This window comes from Bison bison, unplaced genomic scaffold (assembly GCF_000754665.1).
Source record: "Bison bison bison isolate TAMUID 2011002044 unplaced genomic scaffold, Bison_UMD1.0 scf7180017864218, whole genome shotgun sequence".
NCBI lineage: Eukaryota > Metazoa > Chordata > Mammalia > Artiodactyla > Bovidae > Bison > Bison bison.
This window is the reverse complement of record NW_011494790.1, coordinates 3,478,208-3,499,867: the sequence shown is the minus strand read 5'-3', so window position 1 is coordinate 3,499,867 and position 21,660 is coordinate 3,478,208. Positions and strand designations below refer to the sequence as shown.

Sequence of the window (21,660 nt, the reverse complement as noted above, 5' to 3'; positions counted from 1 at the left end):
CTCCTATCTTAGAAGTAACTCTGTGAACTTCTTTTGGTAAGAAATAAAATGCACAATGAATTTTAGCAGTTCATTAAACATGGTGTCTTGAAATATGCACACCAATCATTAAGTCAGATCTGAGAACAAATTCAGCTCATAGTGCTATGCTATGCTATGCTATGCTAAATCACTTCAGTCGTGTCCGACTCTGTGTGACCTCATAGACGGCAGCCCACCAGGCTCCCCTGTCCCTGGGATTCTCCAGGCAAGAACACTGGAGTGGGTTGCCATTGCCTTCTCCAATGCATGAAAGTGAAAAGTGAAAGTGAAGTCGCTCAGTCGTGTCCAACTCTTAGCGACCCCATGGACTGCAGCCTACCAGGCTCCTCCGTCCATGGGATTTTCCAGGCAAGAGTACTGGAGTGGGGTGCCATTGCCTTCTCTGGCTCATAGTACAAGTCTAGTATTTTTCGTTTCGATATGTTCTCTTGCCTTTCTCCAAGGTAGCTTAGTGGGCAATGATTTGTTGGGGTAGAACAATCACAAACTTTGTGGAGGGGATGAATGTGTTAGGTGACACTGGACAAGTTACCTCTTTGCGCCTCAGCTTCTCCATCTGTAAAATGGGAAAAACAATATTTGAGTATGAAATAAGATGGCATGGATAAAGCACCTGGCAAGCAGAAGGTACACAACAAGTGGAAGCTGTGATCACTGTTATTTTCCTAGTCCTTAGCTGACATCTACTTTGACTAAAGGTGATGAACATGGTGTCCTGCGCCCTGTTTGGTATTTAAGACAAGGAGACAGAATAATAGATGGTGTTAGACTGCCCTTAGATCCCAGAAGTTGTTTATATTTATGTTCTTCAAATAGTACAAACTTGTTCTGGTCTTGGGTCCTTTGCATTAGATACAAATGTTTATGAAGTTGTGTCCTTCTTGTCATTAAATCTCAGATTAAGTTCTGTCTCCTCAGAGTTTTGATCACCCCTTCTAAAATGGTCACCCAGTCATGGTCACTTTCTATTACGTTACCTATTCTATTTTAATTATTGACATTGTAATTATTAGTGTTTGGGGTTTTTAGAACTTTCTTCCCCTTCTATTTCTCTGCACGAGACTATATACTCAACAAGAACACAGATCCATCTGTGTAGTCCTGATAATTTCAGTCTCCCAGTACCTTGCATATGATAGGTGCTCAATAAATATTTGTTCAAAGGACAAATGCATGTGTCCGCCCATAATTTGAATCATAATCTATTTTAAGATTTATCCCGCTTTATTTCTTCTAACCTAATGTTCTATTTCAGTATCAATTGCCTCATTACATTGGAAAGTAAGGCTTGCAGCTCTATTCTATTTCTGTCTTTATGTTGCTTGTTTCTTTTATTGGTGTGGGTCATTTTCTTTACATTCCTTAATAGGAGATGGAATACCCAGGAGTCTTTATTGCTCATATGTTATTCTTTGTCTTGAGCTTATCCTGTTTTTGCTGGATGGATGGCTGTTCATTAATTTCTTATTAGAGCATCTTGATCTCTCAACTCCCACTAGATTTTGAATTAAGAATTTTTAACTTTCAGCATCTCTCTCTTCCTTTTTGTGATTACATTTCCTCTGCATTTTTTCTATCTGTGTATATCCTAGTGGCACAATACAGGGGAAGAATCCATCTTATCTTAGATCTTAAGAGGAGGAAGGGAGGGTGGTATACCTCAAAGGACCTGGGGAAATCTGACTCTAAGTGATGGCAGAGGGTTGGAGCAGAGTCAGAGAAAGTGCTTGACAGAGTGAGGAGAAATGAGCATAAAAACGGAAAGAGCAAGTTCACATGTAAAGGGAGCTTGCACTGGAGTGTTCTCTCATCTCTGCTTCTTCCAGAATGGGAATGTTGTAAAAACTGACTAACTGGGAGTAGAATGGGAGAGAGGAAAGCTGTGGAAAAAACAGCAGAATTGTTGAATTCTCTTAGAAACCTGGTTTCGCTTTCTGCCACTGGAGTGAATGAATCCTGAGGTCTCATTTTATCTGGTGTCAGGAAACAGGCATTAATGGTCAATGTGGTACATGGATTCAGTTGTGGGAAAAGATTTCCTACCTAATTAACTGTGAAGAAGTGAGAGCAATTATTTTTCGCTATAAACATAGAAATTAGACTTTGTCAAATGATAGTGCAATCTACAACTTAAAACTGTTAGAATATGAGGCCTAAAATTATTCCTATCTGTCATATTCTCATAACAGTTTTTCAGAACCACACGTGTATAGCATAATCTAATAGCCTTTATTAAATGTGTGTTTTTACCTCATATTTCTGTAATTTACTTTAATTTTGTTGGCCATGAAATAGGACAATCATCTCAGTACTGTTTGTCTTCATTTTTGGCAACAGCCTGATCTTATAAGTATAAAAGATTCCCAAGTAGATTGTACCAATCAGACTTATGAGACAGCAAAAATTTAGAAACATGGGGTATGCAGAAAGCATGAAGAGCCACTGAATATATTGTTAATGAAGGATACTTATAATTTGCTTAATTGAGAGAGAAGGACAATCTTCATTATTAAATTCAAGCTCCCTGCAGAAGCTTTAAAATGATTTGAGGCTTGGTTTTTCCCAGAAACAAACTGTACTCCTCGCCCCTGCAGTAACCTTGTGTGCCCTTTTCCTCCAAAGAGTAAACACATGACCACTCAATACAATAGTAAAACTAAATGTGATATACAATCCTTTCTGGACTTCTGGTAGCAGTCAGGGAGGTAATTAGAAATAAAAATAAATTAAAAGTACAGATAACTGCAAAATAATTTGGCTTCAGAATCTAATCACAACAAAAAATTGACCAGAAACTCTCATATAGAGCCAGAATAATGACTCAATTGCAATTCTCTTTTTTCCTGCCTTGATGAAATAGAATAAATAAGAGAAGTGGCCAACCTGTAATAAGAAATTAGCAGGAAGAAGAAATTAGCTAACCTAATAGTTACCAAAATACAAATTTTTACTATAGTATTAAAAGAAACATACCAGAAAGAGATTCTAAGCATAAAGAGATTGAATGTTATAGACTAGAATGGCAATCACCATTCCCCTAAGATTCTGAGGACTACACTCATCCCTCAGTATCTGTATGTGTGGGGAGGTGGGGTGGTTGGTTTCAGGACATACCCTGGACACCAAAATCCATGGATGCTCAAGTCCCAGAGTCAGTCATCTGTATCCGTGGTTCCACAGCCATGGATCCAAACGGCCACAGATTGTAAGAATAGTGCATGGTCTGCCATTGTTTGAATCCGGAAGGGTCAAATGTATTTTATTTCAGGAAGGAGCTTTGTGAGATCGCCTAGACCCTTCCTAGCCCAAGGCCACACTAGAGCTATCACTATTTGGATAAAGAGTGTATTTTCTGGCATCTTAAATCTTGGTGGACAAATTTCTTTCTAGTGTTGAAAAAGATGAAAGCATACAACATGTATGTACTTAGATGAGTAAGAATAGCCGGGTAAGAGTTTGGAAGTTTCCATTTTTATACATACAATGAGGTTATTTCCTTTTGTTTTAAAGGGTAGCTAAATGGTTATCCATCTTCACTGTGTTTCAGAATCACCTGGAGTGCCCCCAGATTCTGATTCAGTGGGTCCTGGGCAGGATCCGTGCATCTCCATGTTTATCCTGGATAATTTTGTAGCACATTTTCTAAGGATTTACATTCTAAGTAGTACTTTAGGAGAATAAAATAGAAATCCAAATGGAGACTTAATCCTACAAAGAGGAGAAATGAAAGATGCTCTTTTAAGAGTTTTACTTAGATGGTAAGATGTTAGAGCAGGGAGCAGAGGCTTATATTTTTAAAGGAAGAAGCAGAGAAGAGCACCAATCAGAGACTGACAGTGAAGACAGGAGGCAGTGCAGGTCAGATGAAATGATTAGTTAAGAATCTATGTGTTTTTATTATCATGGAAGAAATAAAAAAGGAAATAAAAATATGCATAGAAGCAAATGAAAATATGACAACCCAAAACCTATGGGATTCAGTAAAAGCAGTGCTAAGAGGAGGGTTCATAGCAATGTAAGCTTACCTCAAGAAACAAGAGAAAAATCAAATAACCTAACTTTACACATAAAGAATCAGAAAAAGAAGAAATAAAGAACCCCAAAGTTAGTAGAATGAAAGAAACAATAAAAATCAGAGCAGAAATAAGTGAAAAATAAACAAAAAGACTATAACAAAAATAAACAAAACTAAAATCTGGTTCTTTGAGAAGATAAATAAAATAGACAAACCATTAGCCAGACTCATCAAGAAAAAAAGGGAGAAGAATCAAATCAACAAAATTAGGAATGAAAATGGAGAAATCACAACAGACAAATAGAAATACAAAGGATCGTAAGAGACTACTATCAGCAAATATATGCCAATAAAATGGACAACTTGGAAGAAATGGATGAATTCTTAAAAAAATATAACCTTCCAAATCTGAACCAGGAAGAAATAGAAAATCTTAACAGACCTATTACAAGCACGGAAATCAAAATTTTAATAAAAAAATCTTCCAACAAACAAAAGCCCAGGACCAGATGGCTTCATAGGTGAATTCTACCAAAAATTTAGAGAAGAGCTAACACCTATCCTACTCAAACTCTTCCAGAAAATTGTAGAGGAAGGTAAACTCCTAAATTCATTCTATGAGGCCACCATCACCCTAATACCAAAACCAGACAAAGATGCCACAAATAAAGAAAACTATAGGGCAATATCACTGATGAACATGGATGTAAAAATCCTTTAAAAAATTCTAGCAAACAGAATCCAACAACATATTAAAAAGATCATATATCATGGTCAAATGGGCTTTATCCCAGGGATGCAAGGAAAATTTTTAATATCTGCAAATCTATCAATATAATACACCACAATAACAAATTGGAAGATAAAAACCATATGATTATCTCAATAGATACATAAAAAGCCTTTGACAAAATTCAACACCCATTAATGATAAAAACTCTCCAGAAAGCAGGCATAGAAGGAACATACCTCAACATGATAAAAGCCATATGTGATAAACGCATAGCAAACATTATCCTCAATGGGAAAAAATCGAAAGCATATCCCCTACATATCAGGAACAAGACAAGGGTGTCCACTCTCACCACTACTATTCAACATACTTTTGGAAGTTTTAGCCACAGCAATCACAGAAGAAAAAGAAAGAAAAGGAATCCAGATTGGAAAAGAAGAAGTAAGACTCTCACTGTTTGCAGATGACATGATTTGCTACATAGAAAACCCTAAAGACACCACCAGAAAATTACTAGAGCTAATCAATGAATATAGTAAAGTATTAGGATATAAAATTAACACAGAGAAATCCCTTGCATTCCTATACATTAACAATGAGAAAACAGAGAAATTAAGGAAAGAATCCCATTCAACGAAAAGAATAAAATATACAATGGAGAAAAGACAATCTCTTTAACAAGAGGTGCTGGGAAAAGTGGCCAACCACCTGTAAAGAATGAAACTAGAACGCTTTCTAATACCATACAGAAAAATAAGCTCAAAATGGATTAAAGATCTAAATAAGACCAGAAACTATAAAACTCCTAGAGGAAAACATAGGCAGAGCACAATCCGACATAAACCACAGTGAGATCCTCTATGACCCACCTCTCAGTAATGGAAATAAAAGCAAAAATAAGCAAATGGGACCTAATTAAACTTAAAAGCTTTTGTACAACAAAGGAAACTATAAGCAAGGTGAAAAGACAGCCTTCAGAATGGGAGAAAATAATAGCAAACGAAGCAACTGACAAAGAATTAATCTAAAAAATATACAAGCAGCTCATGCAGCTCAGTACCAGAAAAACAAACGACCCAATCAAAAAATGGGCCAAAGAACTAAACAGACATTTCTCCAAAGAAGACATACAGATGGCTAACAAACACATGAAAAGATGCTCAACATCACTCATTATCAGAGAAATGCAAATCAAAACCACAATGAGGTACCATTTCACACCAGTCAGAATGGCTGTGATCCAAAAGTCTACAAGCAATAAATGCTGGAGAGGGTGTGGAGAAAAGGGAACCCTCTTACACTGTTGGTGGGAATGCAAACTAGTACAGCCACTATGGAGAACAGTGTGTGTGAGTGTGTTAGTTGCTCAGTTGTGTCTGACTCTTTGTGACCCCATGGACTGTAGCCTGGGATTCTCCAGGCAAGAATACTGGAGTAGGTTGCCATTTCCTTCTCTGAGAACAGTGTGGAGATTCCTTAAAAAACTGGAAATAGAACGGCCATACGACCCAGCAATCCCACCGCTGGGCATACACACCGAGGAAACCAGAGTTGAAAGAGACATGTGGACCCCAGTGTTCATCACAGCACTGTTTACAATAGTTAGGACATGGAAGCAACCTAGATGTCCAGAGGCAGACAAATGGATAAGAAAATTGTGGTACATATACACAATGGAATATTACTCAGCTATTAAAAAGAACACATTTGAATCAGTTCTAATGAGGTAGATGAAACTGGAGCCTATTGTACAGAGTGAAGTAAGTCAGAAATAAAAACACCAATACAGTATATTAACACATATATATGGAATTTAGAAAGATGGTAATGACCCTATGTGCAAGACAGCAAAAGAGACACAGATATAAAGAACAGACTTTTGGACGCTATGGGAGAAGGCAAGGGTGGGATGATTTTAGAGACTAGCATTGAAACTTGTATATTACCATATATGAAATAGATGACCAGTCCAAGTTCGATGTATGAAGCAGGACACTCAAAGGCAGTACACCGGAACAACCCAGAGGGATGGGATGGGAAGGGAAGGGAGCTAATCTGTAGTGGGAGAAATTCTCTCTATGCATATGTGATGACTTAAACTGTTGGAATCAGTTTCTAAATGTGGGGGAAAGCAGCTTGAGGGTTAACAGCAACACCCAGGAGAAGGCAGAGCATCGCTCAGAATGGAATTCAGAAATCTGATCAAACCATGCTGAAGCCACTTCCATCTCTGCAGGTTTCAGTCCTTTAGGCCAATATAGTCTCTTTATAAGTTTAAACCAGAGGATGAGATTTTCAGTCACTAATATGCCTCCCTATTGTTTATTGAGTTCCCCCTATTTTTAAATCTTTGGGGCACAATTTGTGATTTGTCATCTTGCAATCAAATACATTTAGGGGCATAGCAGCAATTTTGGATAGCATTTACTACCCTAGTAAGATCATTATATAGTTTTGCTGCCCACACTGATTCTAGCAAAAATCATGTTCACGAGTGGTAAAATAATAATTCTGAGAACTGCTTCTACCACAATTTCTGTTCAAGATAATCAGGCTTGTTATGCATTTTGATAGTACTGATACAGCCTTCTTTTATTTATTTCAAATATTTCCTGAACATATTCTAACTGTGTGTAGGCAGCGTCTGCCTACAATGCAGAAGACCCAGGTTTGATCACTGGGTCAGGAAGATCCCCTGGAGAAGGAAATGGCAACCCACTCCAGTATTCTTGCCTGGAAAATCCCATGGACAGAGGAGAGTGGTAGGCTACATTCCATGGGGTCGCAGAGAGTAGGACACGACTGAGCAACTTCACTTTCACTTTTCACTTTTCAAACATATGGTACATATTGGCCTTTGCAAAATATAAGTTTTGGTTTAAAATTTTCACTGTTTATGGCAATATATTAAATGTAGATACCTTTTCGATGAAATTGAAGAGACCCCAGCAGGCATATAGATTTTAGCATTTCTGTTGTGTACATTTCTAAGCAGCATTGCAGCTGAATGTAGAGCCGACAGATTTCTGGATGGATCTCACCATCTTCTGGGCTGCAACAGAATGAAGGAGAAAAGCTGTGAACATTCTCAAGATTTCACTCATCAGCCATTTGTCTCAGTTCTGAGAGGGGAAAATGCTCACTAAAGATTTCTAAAGCCTTGAATCTAAAATATAGGACTTTTTGCTTTCAAACCAATAACCAATGTCAGAGTTCTTATATAAGTGTCTTTCTGACTAACAGCTCTTAATATTTTTCCCCTTCAGCAGCAGATTTCTGCTAGGAGCTTAAAATCATAAATGTTTTAAGTAATTGAAAATATCAGACATTTTCAATTTAAACATTGGAACAAATTTCCGAAATATATTTAAACCATAAGACTATCCTAATCTGTAAGACTAGATTTAAAACTCTTATTTTTGGAGAAACTAACAAAGAGGTATTCAATTACCAGTTAGAAGATAGCTCTCTAATATTAAGGCCCTAGGATAATATGGTTAGAGAGCCAAGATAGAAATTATTTTTATCAAGGTCTTTGTCTCAGTCTAAAGGACATCCCTTTATTGTTTGCTATGGTTAATTTATGAAAGGCTAAGTGTTTTTATTGAAAAAAATGAAAAATTTATGAAAAATGAAATGTAATAAAATTCTGATAATTTTGCTTCATGATCTAATTCTAAATAAATACTAAATTTATGCTCTCAAATTTATTTGAAGCCTTGAGCCTTTCTCTATTAACTATGGTAAAATATACAAATGTGAATATGATAAAACATGAAGTGATCACTTTTATTTTTTGAGAGGACAGAAACTAGTTGTGGATAGGACACTATTTTATATGTTACTAAAATAGCGTGTATTGAATAAAGCAAACTAAATAAAAGGGATACAGTTTAGAGCTAGATTATAAATGGAAGAAGCCTAAAAGTGAACTCTGTCAAATACCCTAGGGTATCTTTACTTCTATCTCCATTCATTTAAAATGCAATGAAATCTGACTAAGCAATGCAGCATTTGGATTTGATTCCTTTGTAAAGTGGTCAGTTACAAAATAGCAGGGGCAATTATCAGAAAAAAAAAAGGTGACTTCATTTTTATATAAGTTCTGGAATCACACTAAATAGAATTTGTATTTACACAGCAATTTACCGTAATAGTAAGTTTTCATTTTCAATATTTATTTAGTAGATGAGCCAGCATTTATCTAACTATATGGCTTATGTAACACAGAAAAATGCAAAATCCTTTGCCTGAGTATGAATGATGCCTGCAAAATTATTCTACGTCTTTCCTGTGTCAGAACAAAGGACTTCATAAAAGCTTACATGCAGAATTTGGCATTATCTGAAAAATATGAGCTTACATTACTTTCTCGTTTGTGTCTCATGGGTCCAGCCCTAGGCCAACATTGGGAGCAAGTGCATCTCTGGCAAAAGTCCCAGAGATTCTTGCAGAGCTTCTTCCCACAGGTGCTTTCTACCCTCAAGCTGTCCTTCTGCTTCCTGGAGCTTTCCCCCATGCCGACACACACACACACACACACACACACACACACACCCACCACCTCATTATTTCATATTAACTCCAGCCTTTCCAAATGTCTGTGTCCCCTCTCCTCCCCTCATGGCCCTGCTGGACTCTGAAGGAATAATGGGCATCAATGGTTCATATAATAGAAAGTGATCCTGGTATATTACCTGCTAATACACTAATTTTGATAGAAAAATTTGAAGATAATGTCTTATCCCAAAGAGAAGCTAGAGCAAAAATATTCTATGGCAGGTAGGTCTTTTCTGTTCTGCTTCATCATTTCAATTATAGCTATTTGTTTTCACCTATGCATAACGTTGGCCCTGGTGGCTTGTATGCAGATTAAAAAAAAAAAAACTGCAATGAGTATGTGGTATGTAGTATACATCTGATGATTGGGGAAATTAACAGTACAGTATTATTCCAAGCCACAGAATATTATTTTCTTTTTTTTTTTTAGAATATTATTTTCAAAAGTACAAAATATGTGCTTTGTGGCTTCATTCCAAAAATATGCAAATTTCATATATAGATGATGTTTTATGTAATTTAAACAAATGATTACTGTATTAGCATATCTTAAGAGCCAATAAGTTTTATTATTTTACAGCTAGATGGTGAGAGACAATGTATCAAGTGGTTCTGAAAAAAAAAAGACATCAGAATAGAGATTAAAATGCCTAATTCATATCATTTCCTTGGATGCAATGGTCTCTGTAATGGTCTCTTTAATGGTCTCTGTAACCAATGGTGAGTCTCGAAACTATGGAACCATTTTGCCCTTCCTAAATGTTACGGGAATGATGCTGAGGCTGTACTTAGGCCACCTCATGTGAAGAGTTGACTCATTGGAAAAGACTCTGATGCTGGGAGGGATTGGGGGCAGGAGGAGAAGGGGATGACAGAGGATGAGATGGCTGGATGGCATCACTGACTCGATGGACGTGAGTCTCAGTAAACTCCGGGAGTTGGTGATGGACAGGGAGGCCTGGCGTGCTGCGATTCATGGGGTCACAAAGAGTGGGACACAACTGAGCGACTGCACTGAACTGAACTGAAATGTTATGGGAGGAAACTGAATGGATGCTACCAGACATATAGTCAGGCTAACAAAAATTAATTGATACTAAAGTTGCATTATAAATTTCCTACTTAAAAATTCTTACATATGCTCATAGATCATCCTTTAACATCTTGATAACTGAAGTATAAAGAAAAAAAATAGTCAAAGAGCAGTGGACAATTTACCTTTTATGTTAGTATTTCCCAATGCTTTGACTAGACATTAGCTTCAGGTCTTGTACAGTTTATTTCTCCTACTTTGTTTATTTATTTTTGGATATCCTGTGTCTTCATTGCTTTGGGGGCTTTTCTCTAGTTGCGGTACATAGACTTCTCATCATGGTGGCTTTTCTTGTTGCAGAGCGTGGGCTCTAGGGTACTCGGGCCTCAGTGGTTGTGGCACGTGGGCTCAGTAGCTGCAGCTCCCGGGCTCTGGAGCACAGGCTCAACAGTTGTGGCACATGGGCTTAGTTGCTCCACAGCATGTGGGATCTTCCTGGACTGGGGATCAAACCAGTGTCTTCTGCATTGGCAAGTGGATTCTTTACCACTGAGCCACCAGGGAAGCCCTATTTCTCCTACTTTAGAGCTCTAAGCTGTGTTGCTGCTATTGATTACTAAAGTTTGTTAAAAGAAAAATTGTCAAACGGGTTATAGTAATATGTCTAATATGATCAGTGCACTGAAATTCATTTTTGGGAAACATTAAGAGTATTTAGGTTATTTTTGTAACAAGTGAGCAAGAGTTAGAAGTTGAAAATGGAAGAAAAGTCAAGAAGACAGCAATGTAAAGGCTTGAAACTCACTAGGAATAAACTAGAAGGCCCATAGAGAATTTTACATGAAACAAAATTAGACCTACATACTTCCTCTAGGAACTGACATAACTTGCAGGTAACTTTACCACATGTGATTGATGCTTAGTCTAAAACTACTCATGTTATTCAAGTTTAAGTCTATGAGAGTCAATCTGATGCACAGTTAATTGTGAAAGAAATTTTATAAGGTGTGATTATTTTTCTACTGATCATAAATCAAGAACTAACCTTGTTTTGATTAATTTGAAAGCCTAAGTATTAACAGAAAACCACTCTAAAATGAACTTAAATGATATTCAGTGATTTAGAGCTCAAGTTGAATTTAAAAAACTTTAAAAATAACCACCAATTTATGAAACTTCAATCAGCTTGAGAATCAGGATCTAGTGTCTTAATACGAGGACTTATGAGAAGTGAACTGGTGTAGTAATAGGCGGACAAGAATATAGACATTGCCTGAGTCACCCGTTGATCGTGGAAATGCTCTCTATTATGGATATTCTTGTTTTATAACTCAAAAGTAATACGATGAACACCTGTTTGAATGGTTAAAATTAATAAGACTGACAAAACCAAATCTTGTACATTATTAGTAGGAGTTAAAATTTTGAAAAGAGTTCTGTAATAAATATGTATACTAAACATATACCTTCCTATGACCTGATAATTCCACTTCTGGGTATTTACCCAAGAGAAATGAAAACCTATAAAACTAATACAATTATGTAAAGTTTAAAAATAAAATAAAATTAAAAAAATATATATTCCACACACACACACACAAAAAAAAACCCTGAAAAAAAAAAAAAAGAGTAGTTTTATTTAAAATAACTAAATACTAGAAATAGCCTGGGTGTCTGTCAAGAGGAAAGTGGATAAAGAAACTAGACTGTCATACATCAACTATACTTCAGTTTAAAAAAAAAAAACTAGAATATTCCTACAGTAGACTAATACTTGATAATTAAGAGGAGTAAATTCCTGATACACAAAACAACACAGATGAATCTCAAACACATTATTTGTTTTTTCACTTTAAAAATTTTGTTTTTAATTGGAGGATAACTGCTTCACAATATCTTGTTGCCTTTTGCCATATGTCAACATAAATCAGCCATAGGTATACATACGTCCCCTCCATCTTGAATCTCCTTTCCACCTTCTACCATATCCCACCCCTCTAGGTTGCCACAGAGCACGGGTTTGAGATTCCTGTGTCATACAGAAAATTCCCACTGGATATCTATTTTACATATGGGAATATATATGTTTCTGTGCTTCTCTCTCACTTTGTTCCACCCTCTCCTTCTCTAACTGTGTGCAGGTTTGTTTTCTATGCCTGCGTCTTCACTGCTACCTTGCAAATAGGTTCATCAGTACTATCTGCCTAGTTCCATATATATATATATGCATTAATATATGATATTCGCTGTTCTCTTTCCGTCTTACTTCAGTCTATATAATAGGCTCCAGATTCATCTACCACATTAGAACTGACTCAAATGCGTTCCTTTCTATGGCTAAGTAATATTCCATAGTATACATGTACCACAGCTTCTTTACCCATTCATTTGTTGATGGACATCTAGGTTGCTTCCATGTCCTAGCTATTGTAAATAGTGTTGCAGTGAACATCGGGGTACATGTGTGCTTTTCAATTACGCCAAACACAATTTTGAGTGAGAAAATCCTTATACAAAAGAGTAAATACTGCATGACTCCATTTATATGAAGTTCTAGAACAGATAAAACTAATCCATAGTAACAGGTGTTAGAACTATGGTGGGGAGAGTATTGACTGGGAATGGGCATAAGAGAGGGAACTTTCTAGAGTGAGTGTAATATTTCATATATAGATGAAAGTTTGAGTTACATGGGTATATACATTTGGCAGAGGAACCAGAGGTCAAATTGCCAACATAGGCTGGATCACAGAAAAAGCAAGGGAATTCCAAAAACACATATACTTCAATTCATTGATTATGCTAAAGCCTTTGACTTTGTGGATCACAACAAACTGTGGAATATTCTTAAAGAGATGGGAATACCAGCACTTTTCCTGCCTCCTGAGAAACCTGTATGCAGGACAAGAAGCAATAGTTAGAACCTGAGATGGAAAAAGGGACTGGTACAAAACTGGGAAAGGAGTACATCAAGGCTATATATTGTCACCCTGCTTATTTAACTTCTATGCAGAATACATCATGAGAAATGCTGGGCTAGATGAATCAATCACAAGCTGGAATCAAGACTGCCAGAAGAAATACCAACAACCTCAAATTTGCAGATGATATCACTTTAATTGCAGCAAGTGAAGAGGAACCAAAGAGCCTCTTGATGAAAGTGGGAGAGTGAAAAAGCTGGCTTAAAACTCAACATTCAAAAAACTAAGATCATGGCATCTGGTCCTATACTTCATGGCAAAAGATGGGGAAAATGTGGAAACAGTGTCAGATTTCATTTTCTTGGGCTCCAATATCAATGTGGACAGTGACTGCAGCCATGAAATTAAAAGATGCTGGCTCCTTGGAAGAAGAAATATGTCAAATCTAGAAAGTGTTTTAAAAGGCAGAGACATCACTTTGCTGACAAAGGTCCCTCTTGCCTGGAAAATCCCATGAACAGAGGAGCCTGGAAGGCTACAGTCCATGGGGTCGCTGAGGGTCGGACACAACTGAGCAACTTCACTTTCACTTTTCACTTTCATGCATTGGAGAAGGAAATGGCAGCCCACTCCAGTGTTTTTGCCTGGAGAATCCCAGGGATGAGGGAGCCTGGTGGGCTGCCATCTATGGGGTTGCACAGAGTCGGACACAACTGAAGTGACTTAGCAGCAGCAGTCAAAGCTATACTTCTTCCAGTAGTCATGTATAGATGTGAGAGTTGGACCATAAAGAAGGCTGAGTGCTGAAGAACTGATCCTTTCAAACTGTGGTGCTGAAGAAGATTCTTGAGAGTCCCTTGTACTGCAAGATCAGTCCATCCTAAAGGAAATCAGTCCTGAATATTCATTGGAAGGACTGTTGCTGAAGCTGAAGCTCCAGTACTTTGGCCATCTGATGTGAAGAGCTGACTCATTAGAAAAGACCCTGAGCCTGGGATAGATTGAGGGCAAGAGGAGAAGGGGACGACAGAGGATGAGATGGTTGGAGAGCATCACTAACTCAAAGGACATGAGTTTGAGCAAACTCAGGGAGATAGTGATGGACAGAGGAGCCTGGCTGCTGCAGTTTATGGGGTCGCAAAGAGTTAGGCACGACTTAGCGACTGAACAACAACAACAACACATTTGACAAAACTTATTGAATGGTACACTTGAGATTTGGGCATTTATTTGATCATATGCAAATTTTAAACTTTTAAAAAAGAAGTATAGGCAATGATATTTCATAAAAGAGAGTATAGATGAGTTTAAATTTGTCCTGAAGCTTTTGTAACATGAACCTGGAAAGTATGACTTGAGTGTAAAGAATGAGGAAATCTTAGTCAGATTTTCAGTATATTAAAAACATTTATTCCTTAATTTTTTCAGTATATTAAAAAGCATTTATTCCTTAACTTTTTCAGTATATTAAAAAACATTTATTCCTTAATTTTTTCAGTATATTAAAAAACATTTTTTCCTTAATTATGTATAAAGATGTTTTAAAGCATGTTTGACACGAAAGTTGTTATTAAGATGACTTTAAGTTATAAGCACTCTTTTACATATGGTGAAAGTGAAGTGAAAGTGAAAGTCGCTCAGTCATGTCCAACTCTTTGAGATCCCATGGACTATACAGTCCATGGAAGTCTCCAGGCCAGAATCCTGGAGTGGGCAGTCTTTCCTTCTCCAGGGGATCTTCTCAACCCAGGGATTGAACCCAGGTCTCCCGCATTGCAGGCACATTCTTTACCAGCTGAGCCACAAGGGAAGCATGTACTTCCACTCTTTTATCTTTTTCAACCCTTTCAATTGATGCTTAATTAATAAATGAAATAAAAAAATTAGGACCATAGGCAAATATTGAACCCCACTTAATAGTAAGCATGCTGAAACATTTAGGTGTAAAGTTTTCTGATGTCTGCAACTTCAGAAAAAATATAGATTATGGATGGAGGAATGAATATACAGACAGACATATGGTAAACAAGAACAACTTAACGGTAGAATCTGGATGATGGGCATTTACTTGATGTCCAAGGATTTACGGTTCCCCTAATAGTTACCTGGCATAAACAGAACAAAACAACTGGGAAGCTTTACAACTAGTAAGGTCAAGTTCAGGAGTTAGCACACTGGGGACTGTGGTTACGAAATGACTTGACTCTGCATCTGTCTGCTCTTTCGCCAGACTTTGGTGTTCTGCGCAGCTGCTAATAGCTTCTTAAAAACCAGCAAAATTTGTTATTTTAAAAGTCTGTCTCTAATGCAGTGGTTTATATATTTATCAATAGATGAAGGCAGCAAGACATAATAAAAGGAAAATGGATTCTGGAGTCAGAAAACAATTCTAAATTTAGACTTCATTATTTAGAATTGTGATCATAGGAAAATCACTTTAAGTTCTTCAATACTCAGTCTTCTTAGCTGTGAAATAGGCGTGTGTGCTTGTGCTTAGCTGTTCAGCGGTGTCTGACTCTTTGTGGCCCCATGGACTGTAGCCTGCCAGACTCCTCTGTCCATGGAATTCTCCAGGTAAGAATGCTGGAGTGGGTTGCCATGCCCTCCTCCAGGGGATCTTCCCAAGCCAGGGATTGAACCCAGATCTCCTGCATTGCAGGCGGATTCTTTACCATCTGAGCCACCAGGGAAGCGTAGCTACTTATGATTGAAGTATCTTAAAGTTGGTGCAAGGATCAAATGAGATCATGGTGGGAAAATAAGTAAAAACTGTGAAGGACTGTTGGAAGTTGGCTGCAATCCAACTGAACACATCAAATTTGTCTACTTAGCCTTATGCTTGTGTATAGTCTTTGGTATTAAAACTTCTCTGCCATTCAACAGCATTCTTTCTTTGTCTACAGCTCCCAAACATGGAACTGAAGGACACTTTGGTTAAATAAACATGCCATTAGGCTGAGAAAGAAAGGTGTGACCCCACTGACAACCCCTCAGCATATCACAGACTTTGGTGATGACAGATACACTTGGAGTTTGTCAGGTAGCAGAGATGGAAACCAGAACTGCTGTTGCAGCAAATATATCAGAGTCGTTCTCAGAGTCAACTTTGTTGTTGGCTATTAATTCAAATGGCAAAGAAAGACTCAGGAAGCCAAATGGCATGAGGGAAAGGGATAATAATCTTCAGTTTATTTTTCAGAGCAAATAATTAAGGAGGAAAGGGATTACCTGGCTTACCCTAGGATACTGATCTCAAAATACCTGCAATGGTTTCCCCTCAGATAGATTCTGCTTAACAAGGATATATCCCAATGCTGTGCCAAATTCAGTGATGGTTTCAGAGGCCAGCCTTTGTACACTTACTCCTTCTCTTCGTGAAGGACACTTCTCACGGTGGCTCCGTGAGTTAACATAATCAATGAATAGTCAGAGGGCAGAGAGGGCACAAGGGTGTATATGTTGGTGTATATGTGTGTGTGTGTGTGACCTAGTTTTTAGTTTGGGTTTCAAATTCTTAAACATAATTATAGGGTCTATGCAAGTTCATAAACAGAACAGATGGCTTGTACCTACTAAATGACTATAGTCTTTCACACCAAAATAAGCCCTGCAATAGAAAGAGGAGCCCAGTGAATCAGAAGAACAGGAACAAGATATTTTTCAAGGTATCTCTATATGTAATAATTGACTCTCCCTTTTGTCTCCATTTTTCTCATAATCTTCTTTTAGTGATTTTTTTTTTTCTGAAACTTGTGCTTTAGGTGACAACCTCCTGTATTTTCTTCATAGAGAGTCATAGCAAGTTTGGTTCTCCCCCACCCCAGAAGCCTTTGAAGAAGTAATTGTAATTCCCTCGCTTCCCAGCATGTTAATTTCATGGGAACATATGGCTCTGGGACTTTCTCACCACTGAACACAAATCTGGATCAAATTTTGCCCTGGAGCTATACAGATTCAGTCAGAAAGGAAACTTGACTTTCAAAAGCAGGGTTAAAACCTGTAGTGCAACAGTATTATCTTTTGGTAGGTGCTTTGAGTACTGTATGCAAAGCAACGGGTCTCAGAGAGGCAGCACTTTTTATGATTTAGCACTGTATTCTGGTCTTCATCTCCCTGTTGTTTTTGGTTTACCCTCTGGCAGGACCTTTGACATTTCCCCATGACCCAGTTGAGAGATTGATAAATAGTGAGTAGCATTACCAAGCAGCTTGTTCATTTTTTCCATTTAAAGAATAAAACTTATATTTAAACACACACAAAAAATTGAGAGCCATCATTTTTCTGACAGTGTGATACTTAAAATGAAATAAGACTAAAAATACTACTATTGAATTGTAAATCATCTTTTATTTATCTTAAATGGTACTGTTTAAGGCATTACTGAGAAGAGCTGAGGATAGGTGGTGACCTTTGTGGTGATGCTGAAAGGCCTTTCTGGGCATGTCCCAGGGCATCTGAGGTTGAAGGAGTTAATGGGCTGAACATCATAACTTTTTTTTCTTGATACTTGAAACTCATGCTTATTGATCGGAGAAAACTGACATTTACAAGGCACTGTTCCTTCCATTTTCAGAATAAAATATCTTATTCTGTCTTGGCCTCTTCTCCCACCCTTCTATCCTTTTGGGCTTGCGAGTCTTTTGATCTTTCCATTTTCCCTCTGATTCTTTCAGTGTTTTTCCTCTTTAAGATCTCTAGTTAGGAGACATGTGGGGTCTGCAAACAGCTCTTTAGGCCTTGGCTTACCAGGTCTTGTGGTTCTTACAGTTACCAGATAGAAGCCTGTGGCTGGTGGAGTCTGAGTTTTAGATTCCTGAATCTTTGCTGAGATGATAATCAGCACCATAGGCTAGTAGGAGTCAGTGGGATAGGCTACAACCAGCCCTATCCCACTGACTATGGCAAGGATCAGCTTATTTGATAGACACACACACACACACATACCCTGGGGGATAAAATGGCAACCCACTCCAGTATTCTTGCCTGGAGAAGCCCATGGACAGAGGAGCCTGGCGCGTTAAGAGTTGGACACAACTTAGTGACTGAACGATAAAAGCACACACATATATACCTAGTATTTGTTGTTGTTCAGTCACTAAGTCATGTCCGACTCTGTGACCCCAGGGACTGCAGCACGCCAGGCCTCCCTGTCCCTAACTATCTCCTAGAGTTTGCCCAAGTTCATGTCCATTGAATCAGTGATGCTATTCAACCATCTCATCCTCTGCTGCCCCCTTCTCCTTTTGCCAGAACCAGGATCAATCTTTCCCAGAACCAGGATCTTTTCCAAAGAGTTGGCTGTTAACACCAGGTGGCCAAAGTATTGGAGCTTTAGCATCAGTCCTTCCAATGAATACTCAGTGTTGATTTCCTTTAGGATTGACTTTTTTGATCTTGCTGTCCAAGAGACTCTCAAGAGTCTTCTCCAGCACCACAATTCAAAGCATCAATTATTTAGCTCTCATAGTTACATTTATATTTACATTAAGGAAACATATATATGCTTTTACACTTTAATTAGAAAATATTATTTTTGCATCAAAATCAAGGTTTTTAACCTTTAATGCTTATTATTTTCACATGATAGCAATGATCTTCAAAGGTCAGTTATCATTCAGTGATCATGTGTTACACTGGAAAGAATTCAGCTTATTAATTTTCATTATATTCAAAGTCTGGGTCAGTAATTGCTGCAAGTGGTTAATTCCTGCCTTTATCCACTGGAATTTAGAGTTCAACATACTAAACTGTTGGTTTATCTAAATGGCATTTCGCCCTTCATTCCTAGTTATGTCATTAACCTGGGTGAAGCTATATTTCTTTTTAGCTAAAGTTATAGCCTTCATGAGTATTGCCAAAACAATGATATGACTTTAAAACAACCTAAGATAACTGGGATGACCAAGGTTAACTCATTCAGTTAATCCAAAAGAGAGTTTTTGATTTAAAAAAAAAGAGAGAAATCTCCCCATCTTATTTGACTGGACAGCACAAAATGTTAATACTTTAATTAATGATAACAATTCAGTATAGTTACATACACTAATGTGTCTAGTTACAGAGTTAATAAGTCCATTGTGGTTTGGCCTCCTCTTATGTGTGAGAGACTATTTATATAGAGCGATGGCCTGAGGGGTGACAAAAGATCACGGGAGTCCAAACTACAGTCCACACAGGCCTGAAATCCTTTTTTTTTTTTTCTCTTTTTTTTAGTCTCACGAAATGATTAAACCAGGAAGACTCTTTGGGGAAGGTTTAGGAAAGGGGTAGAAAGATGGTGTCTGTTTATCATACAAATAACACTGGCAAATACATAGAGTTTCTTGTTTGTGCCAGAGCTTTGGTGCTGCCAGTTTAGCTCTCTGGCTCATTTTTCAGCTTGCATAAAGGATTTTGAGAAGAGTTAAAACTTTTTTAGCATTTTGCAGTCTACTTGTCCAACTTCAGACTCCTACCCAATGCTAGAGGTTCTTTAAATACTATACCTAATGGGATTCTGTCGTGTTATTCTGTCTTTCCATTGGCACGCAATGATAACTTGTATTTTTTTGCAGAACTCTCAAAAGATGACACTTCACGCCAATATGGAAATGCACATTTCTAAGACAGATGTAACAGCTATTTTCTACAAAAAAGGCAAAAGATTTATGCAAACAGAAGAGACCAGTATCTGTACACATGGAAAAATCTCACATTCCTTTATGAGTTTTTCCCCCATTGGACTATAAATTCCTTGAGGCCAGAAAGTTTACCTTATTTATCTTTATATCTTCCAGCACTTAACAGATTGTTGGGAACATAGTAAGTTCTCAATTAAACAGTACCCCAAGGCAGTTTTAAAAAGTAGCACCTAGATGGTAAGAAGCTGAAGGCTGGAATTTCAGCACTGGTTCTGCCATCACCAGCCTCATTTCACAATTAGAGATCATTTTCTTAAGAATTTCTTGTTTTGCAGCCTTCTTTTTTCGTTTAAGCTGTCTTTAATACATTTTAACACACATTTTATGTAGCTAAGTAAAAAAAGGAAAAGATGACTTATAGTAATACCAGAGGTATCCATTATTAATGTTTTGGTATATTTCCTTCCAGATTAATATCGCTAAGAGCCAGAAGTCTTATCCATTATTTCTCTTTGTCAAGCACCTAATGGGCTTCCCTGGTGGCTCAGTGGTAGAGAATCTGCCTGCAATGTAGGAGATGCGGGTTTGATCCCTGGGTCAGGAAGATTCACTGGGGACGATAATGGCAACCCACCACAGTATTCTTGCCTGGGAAACCCCATGGCTATGGTTCATGGGGTTGCAAAACAAACAAGCAAGCACATAGCAGAATGCCTGGCTCATTCACAGCTCTCAATCCATGTTTGTTGATATGAATCAAACTGGATGCTGGAGGCTGACCCTGTGAGTCCATGTACTACCTGGAGGGTTCTCATAGGGGCAAGGCTAATAATTTCAGAGTGGTCAAGTCAGTGAAGGAGAATGTTGGTAGTAAAACTACTGTAATAAAGTGGACTCTGTAGTCAGAGGAGGAGTAGAGTTCACTTTACTACAGTAGTTCATGTTTTTTTAAAGAAGGAAAAATATTAACATAAAGGCCACATTCCAGCCTCCATATAAAGCATAAGTGGTCCTGCATCAAACAGTTCTGGGTTTAGATCCTGATTTCATTACTTATAACTATGTGATCTTGGACAACTTTCTGAACCTCTCAGTGCTTTAAAAACTGAATTAGGATGGTAATACCTAATTGTGGCTCAAACAGTAAAGAATCTGCCTGCAATGCAGAAGACCTGGGTTCAAACCCTGGGTCAGGAAGATCCCCTGGAGGAGGAAATAGCAGCTCACTCCAGTGTTCTTGCCTGGAAAATCACCTGGACAGAAGAGCCTGACAGGCTACAGTCCATGGTATCGCAAAGAGTTGGGCACAACGGAGCAACTAACACACCTAATCCACAGCATTATTGAAAAGATTTAAGTGAAATAATATATGGGAGTTATATGGTCATAACAAGTACAGATAAATAAGGGAAGTATTCCAGGGAAGCAGTTCTGCACATACTGCCTAGACATCTTTACAATTTTGTTACAGGTTTTTTTCCTATTATTAATTCAAATAATATTTACCCATATCCTTCTATTAACAAAAGGTGGATCTGGAAAAAAAAAAAGGAAAGCATTACTTTTTAAAAAAGAGTTCATAGAAACCCCCATTATTATCCTATGGTGTTTTTATTTGATGATAACATATTGTGAAGTCTCCTCTAAGACACATTAATTTCTCTGAACAGTGACAGAAAACCTGCAGTCTTTTATTTCTTCCTTGATGTGGTATCATTTTATTGCCATCGAGTTTT

The 21,660-nt window shown here is 37.7% G+C and overlaps 1 protein-coding gene across 3 annotated transcripts in view; it reads right to left on the bottom strand.

The window, feature by feature from the left end:
• Positions 1–21,660, bottom strand: part of RGS7BP (regulator of G-protein signaling 7 binding protein) — a 109,421-nt gene that overhangs the window by 32,015 nt on the left and 55,746 nt on the right. For all 3 annotated transcript variants that reach the window (XM_010845511.1, XM_010845513.1, XM_010845512.1), the window contains exon 3: positions 7,712–7,842. In XM_010845511.1, coding sequence (XP_010843813.1) covers positions 7,712–7,842 — 131 coding nt within the window. The remainder of the gene's footprint in view (positions 1–7,711; positions 7,843–21,660) is intronic.